Source organism: Monodelphis domestica, chromosome 1 (genome assembly GCF_027887165.1).
Source record: "Monodelphis domestica isolate mMonDom1 chromosome 1, mMonDom1.pri, whole genome shotgun sequence".
Classification (NCBI taxonomy): domain Eukaryota; kingdom Metazoa; phylum Chordata; class Mammalia; order Didelphimorphia; family Didelphidae; genus Monodelphis; species Monodelphis domestica.
In genome coordinates, this window is record NC_077227.1 from 597,820,831 (window position 1) to 597,836,840 (window position 16,010).

The following is a 16,010-nucleotide window of genomic DNA, read 5'->3' on the forward strand; positions in this document are numbered from 1 at the left end:
GTCATGACAGTCCTTTTAACCACAATGCCCTGCCTCCATATCCAGCAGTTGGAATATTTTTAATTTACCTAACTAAAGGATAAAACACTATCTAAAATTAAGGATAAAGCACACAGTTCTAAAAGTAATACTATATTAAGTTATAATATAATTTACTAAGAATTTCATGGGAACTCAGAAAACAATATTAATGTAATTTACATTTATCATCTTGACTAACCTCATTAATTCCTCCACTTTATCATCTACATCTAGGTCTTCTTCTGAGGCTTCAAAACTGTATGATCTCTGACCCATGCTGTTTGCATGATAACGAGTGGGAGACATCTTTCCATTTGAAGTAGACAATCTCTCATTACTTTCCCTCCCATTTTGATTGGTAGTACAAGGTTGTGGGGAAGTGTCATAACTGTTGCTAGGTGATGGGGACATCCCCGAATGTTGGGTCTGTGTGGAAGCTGTGGCTGTAGAGGAAGATGCTGGGACATTGTTGGTATTATTTCCATAGGAACCACCTCCATAGCTGGGCCTTCTCCCAAATTTGTCATTATGCTCTTGATCAAGACGATCCAAAGTTTCCAAAGCATGAAGAATTTCATGTTTGGTCATTCCAGTACGTCGAAGGCGCTGAAGCAGGTCTATTTGCTCTATAGTGAATCTGGGTTCATCTGTGTAGTGAGACATGGTTTCCAGCAAACTAAAGAAAAAGCAATAAAAAAAATTTAACATTACTAGTCACACAGTATCCAACAAAGGATGCTTCAAAAAGATGGAATACATTCAAAAAAATCATAGCCTTTTGTTTAAAATAATATCTAAAATTCCTTTATAGAGGAAAGTAGAATATTATTGACTGAAAGTTTCTTGTGGTTAAAAATACATGAAAATATAATGAAGTTGAAGTTAATATAATAATAATAAAATAGTTAAAATATGTACTCTCCCAATTTCAAGATATGTGAATGAAAAATTCACGTATTAAAAACAAACAAATATTTAAAATAAAAATAATTTTAAACTAAAGAAAGGATAATTTAATGTCCCCAAAAGGTCTTTTCCACCTCTAATTTATAATTTTAAATGAAAGGAATAAATTGGATTTGTAATGATTTTTAAATCTCAATTACTGACAGAAACTTCTATCATCTTTGTTATAATGAGGGAAAAAAAAAGACTTTAAGCAAACTACCACTATAAGCAAAAACCAATAGCCAATACAGAAACATTAAAGGAAGAATATGGTATAATGAGACATAAAAGGCTTATTATGTGGCCTGCCACCCATATTTTGAGTAGATTTTTATATATACTCTTCTTTTTTCACGCATTCTTATCTTTTAAGGTAAAAAGGAAGTGAAATTTCTGAGAGGAGAAAGAGTGTGCATGAGCACACTTCTAGTTCTTTAGCAATTACTTCCATAGCTAAGGTTTCCTTTAAAAATCATCAAGTATGACAGCATATCTGAAAACATCTTTGAAGCATTCTTTCCTCTGTATATACAATGCATAGTCCAGGCAATTTGTCAAGCACTAAGTAGCTATTCTAACAGAATAATATAATTCAATTTCTAAATATCTTAGATTCCCCCCCCCCCCCCTTGCTTTCCAACTGTAGGGGAGTTTGCAATAGAATCTACTGGCCTATAAGTTGGCTCAGGTTAAAATCCTGTACTGATTTTATGAATAATTAACATATATTCACATATGTATGTCTTGAGTCTTAGTGTCTGCTTCAGGTTCTATTTTCTAGAAATCAACTTTCCTCAGCTCTTATGTCTAATGTTCCTTATGAAAATGTTTTAAGCCAAACCAAACTAGGAGAATGTTCTCTTAAGATAATGATAAATGCTCCTGTGCGAGTCCCAAGACTTAGTGGCACTTTTTTCTATTCAATAGTAGCTCCCCTTGTACACTGACTGGACTCAGTGGAAAACCCAAGCAGCATGAATAAAACCTTTTCCTCAGTGGAAAATGAAGTGATTCAGAGTTGAGGCAGTAATCCTGATCACTGCTATGCATTTTTAGTTAGCATAAGGACTATAACACAGTGGTCAGGAAAATAGAGCTTGAGGTGACTTCCATGGCTAATCAGATCATTAGATTAAAGGCTGTAAAAATCACCTGGCTGTGATCACTCTGCATATATGTTATTATTCACCTTCACATATTTTCCATTCTAGTGAATTGAATTAGCTAACTGTTTCCTAGACAGAATCTTTAGCTTTATGCTTCTGCATAAGGGTTCCCTATGTCCCTAAGGACTCCCCCCTCAACTGAACTTGAAATGGAGAGTTATACAGAGGAAGAGAGTATTCAATTAGTCAGTTAGTTGCTGAAGGTACAAAGAAAAGGGAGGAAAAAAGGCCCTGTGCTGGTAGAACTAGGAGAAAATGGTGTCACAAAAACCTAAACAAAAGTATCTGGGAAGAAGTATTCAAATATCAAATGTTACAGAGGTAGAGAAGGATGAAGACTAAGAAGATGCCAATTAGATTTGGTAATTATTTAAGCATGAGTAACTTTGGAAAGCAAGAGTTGAATGATATAGGTAGAAGAAGCTAGATTGTATGAAAGGGTTTAGAAAAAGTGAGAAGAAATAAAAAGCAGATGAATTTTTTTCAAATTTGTAATGGGAATTGGGGATAGTTATACATATAAAGAGATAGGATGTAGAAATTGATTGCAGAAATGGTAGGGTCAAAAGAAGGTTTTTAAATGGTGAATTTAGGAATCATTTTTAATGATGAATTTGGTAGTATGCACTAAAAAACAAAAACAAAAATCAATCACTTTAACTTAACCATCTCCACTAGTTAGAATGTTTTATTTACTATCTCTCCTATCTCAATGTTTGCTAAACTTGGAAAAAGCCACAATCCATTAAAAATTTGTGTGTATTCTACTCTGACCAGAAAAGATGAAAAAGGCTCAAGTGACTTCCACTGTCCCCACTGGCTGTATCCATGCTGAAGGACCAAAAGGCAAGGAATATGATATTCTGGAAAGCAGGGAACTGGGCCTACAACCAAGAATCAACTACACAGCAAAACTGATTATATTCTTGCAGAGGAAAGTATGTTAATTTAATAAAATAGATTTCCAAAAATTCCTGAAGAAAAGACTAGACTAAGAAATTTTTATGCCCAAATACAGAACTCAAGAAAATCACAAAAATGTAATTAAGAAAGAAAAAAATTAAGGGATTCAATAAGGTCAACTGACCTGTATTCTTATATGAAAGATGATATCTGTAATTCTTAAAAATTATTATAGTCACAGTAGCTAGAAGATGTATACTTAGAGGGTACAATGGTAAACCATATAGGACATGTCAAAAAATTAAAAAAAAAAAACTAGGGGTAAAAAAGAAGATAATAATAAGGGAAAAGAGGTTAAATATATTTGCTAAAGAAGTGCATGGGGGAGTGGAAAAGACCAAAATTTATAATAAAATGTTAAAAATTCAGATGAATTAAAAAAACACCTCTTGCATCACGTCTTGGAATTCTAATTGGTCTTATAGCCAAGACAATGTTCTGCTTGAGGTTTTACTGTAAGTGATTTGGAATTATTTTCTTCCTTTTCAGTTCATATCTTGAGCATTCCTGAGGCATCATCATCATAGTTCTTTTTCATTTTTTGTTTACTCATTCTTCCACCTAACTTGAAAGTTCCAGATTGGAACTTTTTTAGGGTTTAGTATATATATTTTTTGCTTTAATTTATTTGTGTTTTTATTTTAGGGTTTTGGTTGTATGAATATTCTCTTACAACAATGACCAATATGGAAGTATGTTTTGCATTATAATACACATATAACTCTGATCAAACTGCTTACCATCTCCAGAAGGGGCAGAATGGAGGAAGAGAAGGAGGCAATTTTAATCTTATAATTTTACAAAATGTATGGTGAAAATTGCTATTAAATTTAATTGGTCATATAAAATACCTTTAAAAATAAAAAAAGGAAAAAAATGACCTCCTGTAATTTCTCTTTCAGTTTCTGATCACCACTAAGCCTGGCACTTCTCTGAGATCTTTTTCAGAATAGTTTTTAAGGGAGTTAGCTTCCATGCTTCTTCCTATTGTATAGGAATTGTAATGTATATTGGTTTTCTGCAACACTAATTCTTTGAACACTAAATCTTTTTCTAGATGTTGATTGATTAACTAATTCTGAATTCTTAATCTGTTGTTGTTATAGATACCCATATAGAAGCCTTGGTCAGGTCTGTACAAACTGTCATTTTAATTATCCTAATTTCTAAAATTTATTTTAAATGTTTAATTGGAATTTTCCTGTATTTTTTTAAACTATAGATCAGGTATATGACACTTATACCACAGATAAAATTGCTTTTTTCTTAGCAGTAGTTCCATGATACTAATTCAGGCATAAATTTCTTAATTCTTGTTAAAAACTAACTCTTGAATCAGATATAAATTCAATGTTCTCTTGAGGTAAAGTTTCTTTATGGATAATCAATATTTCAAGAAAATTTTCTTAATTTTCCCAGTTCTACATGTGTTATTCACTCAGAAATACTCACTCAGAAATTATATTTGTTTTGTATAGATCTCATATTTACTTTTTTGTGTATTCACTGTATACTCAAGTAGAATTAAGGCATATTGTCTTTTCTTTGCAAACTTAGTGTCTATAAAATTACCTGTTTCATGGTATATACTCAATAAATGCCTAAATTTAATTAATAGTATATTATAGGATTATGAGAGTGAAAAAAGTTAAGATCACTGGCCTACAGTTTGCAAACTCATTTTCTTCCCTATTTTGAAAATCAAGATACTTGTCTTTTTCCAATCTTATGACATTCTGATTTATCACAATATTTCAAAGATCAACACCAGTAGGTCTGAAATTATACCTGTCTATTCTTTCAATGCACTGCTGCCTTGAAATAATGAATAGCAGCTAGATATATTATTACTCTCTGCTTATTTAACATGCATATGTTCCCTTTTTGCATTATATTTTTATAGGCAGAAAAAAAAGCAGAGTGGTACATCACTGCTTTCTCTTTTAACTATTATCATCATCATCAAACCTATCCCAAGTAGCAGTTCTATCTCTTATTTGAAACTATTTTAAGAATGTAGTTGGTGAAAAAAAAAAGACTCTTTACCATCTTTTAACTTTTCTTGTCAGGTTCAGCTAATTCTGCTTTATAGTATTTCTAACACTCTTCTTATAGGAACATGTCATGTATTTACAAAAGTTGGATCTAGTGTCAGGAAGCCTTGAGCTCAAGATAAAATATGGTCTCAAATACTAACTTGTTGTGTGACCCTGGGAAAGTCATTGAACCTCTCTCTTAATAGGCACAACTGTAAAATGTGGGGTTGTAAGGATCAAATGTGATATATCTGTAAAGTGCATAAAATGGTACCTAGCACACAGAAGAGTACTTAAAAATACTTTTTCTCTTTCTCCTTCCTTCCTCCATGTCTATATCAATCAGTCTTCCTAGACCTGTGATGGTGAAACTATGGCATGCAAAGACCTCTTTGTGGGCATGTGTGCTGTCCCTGGCAGAATTAGTTACTAGAAAGGCAGAGGGACTCCAGAGGAGCTACTCCCTTCCCTATCACCAACACGCCTCCCCACCCCTCTGTACTTACTCCCTCCCATGAGTGGAATGCTCAGGTCACTCCCCTCCCTTTCTCCTTCCCATGTCTGTGGTAAGGTGAGAGAAGGAGCACTTGGACTCTGGATTTGGGGGTGGGAGTTGGACAGATCATGGCATGCAGTGTAGCGGGAAGGGGGCACATGGTTTCTAAAAGGTTTGCCATCACTGTCCTAGTCTGCTACATCTATCCAAAGATAGTTGAATCCACTAAAAATCATGTCCATTGGATTTGCACTAAGTCAGATGACTGAGTAGCTCTTGAATTTTAAGGATTGAAAATGATGAAGTATCATACTTCCTTCAAAATAATGTCTCCAAATCTTGAAGAAAACTCTGACTTTGAAGAGCTCCTCCATCAAAGAGAATAATGCACAGGTCTGGGGCATTGTTGATATAGATGATAAGGTCATTCTTTGACAAGTCACAACAAAGATAAGTGTTTCAGAAGAGGTATGAGTTGCCTCTGTGAATAATTATATCATTATAGATGCTGTAATTAATTGGTTCTTCAAGTCATTAAATGTATCCTCCACATCTTCTTATCAAAAAGCCTTATAGTATTTTAACATGTTTATGATAAACAGAAAAAATCATAAGGGACTAAATAAGGATAAACTGTTTACATTCTCATAGGGAGAGATGACATACCTTCCCCCTCTGAACTTTATCATTATCAGAGGTCATAGAGATAGTAGTGGTAGTCTCTCGGTGATTGAGTATGACTATTGTCTTTGTGCAGTTTCATCTACGGTGTATCCTCATGTGGCTTTGGAGTCCAAAGACTGAGGCGCAGAGTTTGTGGCACATGGGGCATGGGACGCCAGTTGTTACGGGAGGTGCGGGTGTGGCCTGGTGTCGGTGTTCACGCGCAGAGGCAAGATGTCGACGTTGCTCATCTTCAAAAGTGGTGATGGAATGGTTAATGTAGTTTCGCCAGCTGCTTCTGTCAGAGGCAGTGAGTTCTAGTTGCTTTGGTGTGATGCCAGCCCACTTCAAGTTGGACTTTAGCTGATCCTTGAATCTTTTCTTTGGTCGGCCTTGTTTCCTGAGTCCAGCTGACAGTTCACTGTAGAATATCTGTCTTGGTATTCGCTGTGGGTCCATGCGGATGACGTGTCCAGACCATCGTAGCTGGGTTTTGAGGACCATGACTTCGATGCTGGTGGAGTTGGCTCTGTCGAGGACTTCCTGGTTGGTGATTCGGTCCTGCCATCGGATCCTCATGATTGACCGGAGAGAGCGTTGGTGGAATTGCTCCAGCTGTTTCATGTGCTTCCGGTACAGTGTCCATGTGTCGCAACTGTACAGGAGCGAGCTGAGGACCACTGAGTTATACACTTTGAGCTTCGTCGCAGTGCTTACACCTCTGTGTTGGAGGACTTTGGAGCGCAGCCGCCCGAGTGCCTGGCTGGCCTTTGGGATCCTGGCATTAATCTCGTGGTCTAGGGACCCTGTCATTGGTGATGGTACTGCCCAGGTATTTGAAAGTGTTGATGTTAGAAAGCTGCATGTCGTTGATTGTAATGCATGGCTGGTTAGTTGGCCTCCCTGGTTCAGGTTGGAACAGCACTTCTGTTTTGCTGAGGCTGATAGTCAGGCCAAACAGTTTTGTTGCGGTGGAGAACCTGTCCACAATGGCTTGGAGATGATTTTCTTGGTGGGCCATGAGAGCACAGTCATCTGCGAAGAGAGCTTCCAGGATGAGTCTCTCTGTTGTCTTTGTTTTTGCAGTCAGGCAGCAAAGGTCAAATAGTGAGCCATCCAGTCAGTATTTGATGTAGACGCCCAGGTCTAGATCCATCACAGCATGTCTTAATACTTGGGTGAAAAATAGGTTGAATAGTATCGGAGCGAGGACACAGCCTTGTTTCACACCATTGGAGATGTTGAAGTGATCGGAAGTCTCTCCACCAGATAGGACTTCCCCTGTCATGTCGACATGAAAGAGCTGGATCAGTTTGACGAATTTTGCTGGGCAACCGAGCTTGCTGAGGATCACCCACAATGCGTCCCTGTTCACTGTGTCGAACACCTTTGTCAGGTCTATGAAGCCACAAGCCACTGGACCCAGGCTTCCAACGCCGAGAGAGTGGGACTGTCTCTGTGCATCGGCTTTTCCACTTAAATCTCTTTCACGCACAAGTATCTTTGTGCGTGACTCATCTATCCTATCCTAACTCATCCTAACTATCCTAACTCATCTATCCTAACCCCGTCCACCCTCTTCAAGACCTGCGGCGATGGGGGAGTGGCGACGCAACAGGTGGAGGTGACCACTGGCAGTTGTAGTCAGATCCTGCACGTAGGCGGCCCACGGACCAGTGGTTGCTTGGCCCTGTGGGCAGCAGGGACGTTCGGCAGCATCCTGAGCGACTGAGCAGCCCTCTCTAGGACAGTACTGCTCACCCTAATCAAGGGAGGGGACTAGAAAAGGTGTCCCAAACATTGCCTGCCCTACAAACACCCGGTCAACACACTGTGGCTGGTGGGTCATCCCTTTAAGAGGTTGAAATCAAAGAAAAAATACAAAGAAACTCCTACTAGGAGCATGGAACATCAGAACATTACTTGATAGAGAGAATACCCCAAGACCTGAGAGAAGAACAGTCTAATCAGTAAAGAACTGGCGCGATATAACATCGACATCGCAGCCTTACGTGAAACACGCTTACCAGAAGAGGGATCACTCAGCGAACCCACCACTGGATACACCTTCTTCTGGAAAGGTCATAGAGATAGTATAACTAAATAGAAGGCCTGGGAGTAGTTCGGCTATGAAAAGGTAGCGAAAGAAGATGATACTCGAGAGTGGAGGAAAAAGATGTAGGCAAAATTAATTCATACAAGGGTGAACAATTAAGTCTACAAATAAGGACAGAGGGGTGGGCAGAGTGGTATATATTTAAATGTGTTAAGTGAACTGGTCAAAGAAAAAAAAGAAAGCAATCCGTTGGGGAAAGAAATAACCTTAATCAACAAGAAAATAAGAGAAAGGGAGGACAGAAGGGAGGGTAACTTAAAGGGATTAGTCCTAAGCAAAACCAATATGAAAATACTGAAGGTTCTTCTTAAGTTCGTAAAGAATTGCAATCTGAGAGGGCACCCATCAAGTGAGGAACATATGAACAAGTTATGGCACACAAATGTGACAAGATCGTATTGTGCTATATGAAATTAGTTAGGTTAGTTACAGAGAAATATGGGAAGATTTGTATAAATTGTCAAAGAGTAAAGTATTGGGAGATATTATTAGCTTATTGACCAAGTATACTTCCAGAGGATTAATGATGAAACACTCTACTCATCTCCTGATAGAGAGGTAAAAGACTCAAGAGAGTACAGAATTAGATGGATGGATAGACAGATGCACAGACAGAAAGCCAAACATAAATACAAAACAAACAAATACAAATACAAACAGTGAATGTGGACATTTGTTTTGCTTGACTATGTAATATGTCTGTAAATAGAAATTTTGTGTCAATTAGGAGGTACATATGTGGAATAAGTAGAAGAGAACGCAGAGATTTGCTGATAAAAACTTAATTTTAAAAAGAGTATCAAAGCATATACATATTTTAAAAAAGATATTTTATTTTGCAATTACATATAGTAAACATGTTTTCTGAAATTATTAGATCCAAATAAATTACCTCCCTTTCCTTGCATGACCATTTAAGAGATGATAAACAATTTGACTTATTTTATACATGTATTATCACACAAAACATACTTCAATATTGGTCAACAATATAAGAGAATACTTACATAAAACTAAAACACCAAAATAAAAACATAAATAATGTGAAAAATCGTTATGCTTTGATCTGCATTCTGACACCAAAAGTTCTTTCTCTGGAGATGGACAGCATTCTTTGTCCTTCAGAACTGTCCTGGATCATCATATTGATGAGAGAAGTGAAATCATTCATAGTTGATCATTGTATAATATGGCTGTTACTATGTATAATGTTCTCCTAGTTCTGCCTGTTTCATTCTGCATCAGTTCATGCAGTTTTTTTTTTCGACTTTTTCTGAAATCATCCTGTTTATCATTTCTTATACTAAAATAGTATTATTCCATCATGATTATGTACCACAATTTGTTCACCCATTCCCCAATTGATGGACATCCCCCAATTTCCAATTCTTTGCCATCACACACACAAAAAAACTGCTATAAATATTTATGTACAAGTAGGTCCTTTTCCCTAAAAAAACAAACAAAACCCCAAACTTTATCATATACAGACCTAGTAGTGGTATTAGAAGATTCAAAGGGTATGCACAGTTTTATAGTTCCAAATTGCCCTCTAGAATGGTTGGATTAGTTCACAATTCCACTAACAATACATTAGTGTCCCAATTTTGCCAAATGCTCTCCACCATTTACCATTCTCTTTTTCTGTCATATTGGCCAATTTGATTGATATATGGTAGTACCTCAAAGTTTCTTTAATTTACGTTTCTCTAATCAAGAATGATTTAGAACACTTTTTTTCACATGACTATTGATAATTTTAATTGACAATTTGTCAATTAGGGAATGACTTGTATTCTTGTAAATTTGACTTAGTTTTTTTTTTTATGTATTTAAGAAATTATCCCTTTAACTAAGAAATTTGTTATAAGTAAACTTTCCCCTGAATTTGTTATTTCACTTGGAATCTTGGTTACATTGGTCTTGTTAGTACAATACCCTTTTAATTTAATATAGTCAAAATTATTCATTTTATATCTCATAATGTTCTCTTTTTAAATCATAAATTCTTTATTTCTGCATTGATCTACCAGGAAACTATTCTATGTTCCCCTAATGAGGGTTGTTAATTTTTGTATTACTTTTTACGTATAAATCATATGCCCATTTTAACCTTATCTTGGTATAGGATGTGAGATATTGGTCTGTATCGAGTTTGTGACATACTGTTTTACTAAAAATTTCTGTCCTAAAAGCTGGGATTTTTTGGTTTATGAAACACTAGATTGCTAAAGTCATTTAACCCTGTATGTTGTGTATCTAATCTATTTCATTGATCCACCATTCTATTTCTTAACCATTACCAGACTGTTTTGATTATGATTACTGCTTTACAGTACAATTTGAGATCTGGTACTGCTGGGCCTTCTTTTTTTCATTAATTTCTTTAATATTCTTGACCTTTTTTTTCTTCCAAATGAATTTTATTATTTTTTCTATAAAATAACTTTTGGTAGCTTTATTGGTATGGCACTGAATAAGTAAAATAATTTAGGTAGAACTGTCGTGTTTATTCATTAGCTTGATCTAGCCATGAGCAATTTTTTATTTATGATTTATTTTGAATTATATATTATTTATATAACATATTATTTATTTACTATTTAGATATAATTACTTATTTGTGTGAAAAGTGTTTTGTATTTGTGTACATATAATTCCTGTGTTCATTTTGGCAAATAGATTTTCTTTCTCTATTTTTGTTTGTTCCAGCTTAGATACCAGCACTTTATTTATATCATGAAAAGTATTTGGTAGGACTCCTTTGCCTGTTTTCCCAAATATTTTATACTGTATTGGTATTGTTCTTTTAAATATTTGATAGAATTCACTTGTGAATCCATCTAGCCCTGGAGATTTTTTCTTAGGGAGTTCACAGCTGGCTTGTCCAATCTCTTTTTGATTGTTTAAGAACTCTATTTCTTCTTATTAATCTGGGCGATTTATATTATTGTAAGTATAGATCTATTTTACTTAGATTGTCAGATTTAATAACTGGGCAATATGGCTCTTATGATTGCTTTAACTTCCTCTTAATTGTTGGTGAATTCATCCTTTTCATTTCTGATACTATTAATTTGATTTTCTTAATTCTTTTTTCTTTTCCCTCCAAAAAAACCAATTCCTAGCCTAATGTATTAGTTTAATGGTTCTCTTACTTTCAATTTTATTAATTTCTCTTTTGATTTTTTAGGATTTCCAATTTAAATTTTAATTGAGGATTTTAAATCTGTTCTTTTTCTAGTTTGTAAGTTGTACACCCAGTCCATTGATCTGCTTTTTCTCTATTTTATTGATTTGAGAAATTAGAAATATAAATTTCTGCCTACGGGCTTTAGCTAAATATCATAAATTTTGGTATGTTGTCTCTTCACCTTTCTCTTTAATAAATTAATTATCCTAATAACCTATTTTTAGAATAAGATTATTTTATTTACAATTAATTTTTAATTTGTCTTTCCATGGACACTTAAGAGACTATAATTTTTATTGCATTATGACACATTTCTGTTTTTCTGCATTTGGTTGTGAAATTTTTATACCCTAATATATGGTCAATTTGTTTTGTACATGCAAAGAACCGCTGAAAAGAAGGAATATTCCTTTTATTCCCATTAAATACTTTCCAGAGATCTATTAAATTTAACTTTTCTAAAATTTCATTCACTTCCTTCTTGTTTATTTTTCTGTTCAATTTATCTAGAACTGAGAGGGGAAAGTTGAGGTTACCCTCTAGTATAGTTTTACTGTCTATTTCTTCCTGAAGCTCATTTAATTTCGCTTTTAAATATATGGAGGTTATACCATTTGGTATATTTTATTTAGTATTGGTAATTCTTCATTATCTATGGTACCACCTTTTATCCAGATGTAATTTCCTCCCTTATCTCTTCTAATTAGATCTATTTTTGCTTTAGCTTTGTCTGAGATCATGATTGCTACTCCTGCTTTTTTTTACTTCAGCTGAAGCACACTAAATTCTGCTCAACTACTTAACTTTACTTTTTGTGTGCCTCCTCACCTTGAAGGTGTTTCTTGTAAGTAATATATGGTAGGATTCTGGTTTTTAATATACTCTGCTATCTGCTTCTATTTTATGGATAAGTTCATCCCATTTACAGTTAAGATTACCAACTGTGTATCTTATTTTCCCCTTTTGATCCTGCATGATCTCTTTCTTTTCACTATGTAACTCTTCAGTGTTTTCTTTTAATCATCACCTGCCATTCTCTTCTCCTTTCTGTTACCTCCCATCCCATGTTTTATTCCACCTCTACTTCTCTATAGGATAAGATAGGATTCTATACATAAATGAGTATGTTGATTATTCCCTCTCTAACCAATTCCAATGACAATAAGGATTAAATATTGCTCTCACCACCTTCACCCTTCCCTCCATTGTAATCATTTTTTGGTCCTCAACTAAAGCTGAGATAATTTACACCATTCTATCTCTTCCTTCCCTTTTCTTTGAGTGCAATTCTCTTTTTTCACCTCCTGCATTTTTTTAAAGTCAGAAATAATGGAGTTTTATTATTCATCACTCAATAGAACGCACTTGTAACTGCTGAAGATCTCAAAGTTTCAAGTCATCCTACTACCCCATTAACCCTCAGATCTTCTAGGTGAATCTCTCTTGGAAACACCTAGAACATTTTCATTTCTTATGCTTGATGTTTTTTTTTCCAAAACGAACCACAAACTACAGTACACAGGGAGGAGGAGGAGGAGAATCCAGTAGTGTGGCATATAAGAAACTCAACATCACGGTGAATTCATCACTGCTGGCAGCAAGGGCAAAATGCCATGGGGGGATGCTAACTATGCATGTTCCTTTTTCTCTGTCAACTGAGGCCCTTTTGTAGCTACTTCTTCTTTACCTCTGACATTCACCTATGATTCTGGAGTGACAAGGTGGATTCAAAAGAAATGACTTTTTAGTCAGAGTCTGAACTCTCATTTGATTTAGAGTTGTGCTTTTTTTCTTTTTTGTTTTCTTTTTCTTCTCCTTTTCCCTTTTCTCATGTTCCTCTTTCTTCTTCTTTCTCTTATGCTTCTCCTTACATTCTGAGGAGCTGGAACTAGTGCCATCTTCATCTGAGGTAGAATCTTCTAGTAGCTTCTTTAACTGCTGTATCCTGACATCCTTTTCATGCCGTTTATTCCCTCTTATGTGTCATACATGGGATCTTTGTGTGCTACTCTGAATTGTTCTAATTTCTGATTGCCTTTGATAAATAATGGGCATTCTTTGTCACCTGTTCTGTGTCCATACCATTTACAGTGCCAGCATTGCATAACCTTGACTTCTTTTCCCCAGGGGCATTCCAGAATCCTTTAGTTGGAGCATGAGCCTGGTACATCTGGGATACAGTCTTCTGGCTTTGTCTCATCTTCCTTAATAAGTTCAGGAGGAGGTTTTTCATAAAAGGACTTGAGGTGCTGCAGCTGCTCCCGCTGTTGCTCATCCCGCTGCCGAGGCTTCTGCTCCTGGTGCCACTGCTGCTCTAGCTCGGTGGCCTCCCCAGCCCGCTATGGCACGGCTTGCTTTTGTTATGCATATCATACCATCCAATTCACCTTATTCCTACACCCTCTATTTATGTATACACTCTGATGATAAAAATTTTAATACTTACAAATGTCTTTTTTCCACATAGGATATATAAACAGTTTTACTTTATTGAATTCCTTCAATTTTCTCTTGTTTACCTTTCTATGCTTCTCTTTAGTCTTGTATTTGAACATCAAATCTTCGGTTCAGGTTTGTTTGTTTTTCATCAGGAATACCTGAAAATATTTTATTTTATTAAATTATTATTGCTCCCCCTGAAAGAGCATACTCAATTTTGCTGGGTTGGTGATTTTTGGTTGTGAACCTACTTTCTTTGCCTAATGGAAGATCATATTCCAAGCTATCAGAACCTTTATTTTAGAAGTTGTCAAGTAATTCTAATTGTGGCACTATGATATCTCAATTGTTTCTTTCTGGCTGCTTTCAGGATTTATGCCTTGACCTAGAAGTTCTTGAATTTGGCTATAATATTCCTGGGAGTTGTAATTTGGGGATTTATTTCAGTAGTTGATCTGTGGATTAATTTCATTCCTATTTTACCCTCTTGTTCAAGAATATGATGGTAGTTTTCTTTGATAATTTCTTGTAATATGATGTCTAGTCCAATAATTCTTATATTGTTACTCTAGAATCTATTTTTCAGGTCAGTTTTTTTTTTCAACGAGATAGTTCATGTTTTCTTCCATTTTTCATTTTGTTTTGTTTCTTGATGTTTCATGAATTCATTAGCTTCAAGTAATTGAGTTGTAATTTTAGGGGAATGACTTTTTCCCATGAGCTTTTGAATCTCCTTTTCCATTTGGTTAATTCTACTTTTAAAGAAACTTTTTTCTTCACTGGATTTTTAAAATCTTTTTTTTTCCCCATTTGGCTATTCTGCTTTGTATTGCTTTCATTTCTCTTTGTCATTTTCCCTGTCCCTCTCTTATTTGATTTGTTAAATCCTTTTGAACATTTCCAGAGCCTGAGACAAATTTAAATTTTTCTTTGAAGTTTTGAGGATAGCTTCTTTGATCTTACTGTCTCCTTCTGAGTCTCTATGCTGTTCTTCTTTGTCTCCATAATAATTTTCTATGGGTAATGTTTTTTTTTTCCATGTTTGCTCATTTTCCTAGCCTTTTTATCAACTTTTATTTTCATCTTAAAGGTGGGCTCTGTTCTCAGGGGACAGGAAGCACTTGCTTAAGTTTTAGTTTTTCCTTGTTGTTACTCTCAGCTCTAGTTCTCTGCAAGTTTCAATTTCTGCAAGTTTTAGTTCTTCCAAGGATGACAGTGAGCTCACAGGCCGTGAACTCTGAATGCTACCTTTCATTGCTGATTCAGTCTCCTCCATGGTTTGCTGATAGCTTGCAGAGATCAGAGATTGTGGGCTTTCTTGTGTCGGGGCTCAGGACCTAACCTTGAACTTGGGCAGGGGTTTGTAGTCTCACTCTGAGACAACACCAACCAAGTACACAGCAGTCTGCTTTGTGCTGGGATTTGGGGCCTCACTCTGAACTTGGGCAAGGGCTTAGAGTGTCTAGGCCTATATTGTTTAGGTATACCATGGATTGCCTTGTGCTAGGGCTTGGAACTTCAAGGGGTAGGCATGGGGGATGCCCTTCTGTTGGCTTACGCAAGGTCTCAAAGTATGCTTGGGCCCAGGTTCAGAACCTAGAGCAGTAGGTATAGGATGGCTATGAGTGGGGCTCACTACTGGTTTGTGCTTGCTGCATGACTTTGCTGGAAGTTGTGCTCCATTCTCATCCCAGTTAACCAGGCCCTATTTGCCTACCTTTCAAATTGTTTTATGCAGGAAAATTGCTTGGAAAGGATTCTCAGGAGTTTTGAGTTTTCCATGTCTCTACACCACCATCTTGGCATTGCTTCCAAAAGCATATACATATTCATTTAGTGTAAAGTATCTTATAAAATCTTTGCAAAATTTGTATAACTCTACAATTTCTCTATTTCTTTTTTTGTGTGTGAAGCATTCTTTATTTCTTTGCATCTTGGAACAAATGATGGAATAATGGTACAAAAGAAG

The 16,010-nt window shown here is 35.7% G+C and overlaps 1 protein-coding gene across 13 annotated transcripts in view; it reads right to left on the bottom strand.

Annotated features, from left to right (window-relative positions):
* The window catches only part of HMBOX1 (homeobox containing 1), a 276,942-nt gene that overhangs the window by 144,559 nt on the left and 116,373 nt on the right, over positions 1–16,010 (bottom strand). For all 13 annotated transcript variants that reach the window (XM_007476504.3, XM_007476501.3, XM_007476505.3 and 10 more), the window contains one exon: positions 221–697. In XM_007476504.3, the coding sequence (XP_007476566.1) occupies positions 221–697 (477 nt within the window). The remainder of the gene's footprint in view (positions 1–220; positions 698–16,010) is intronic.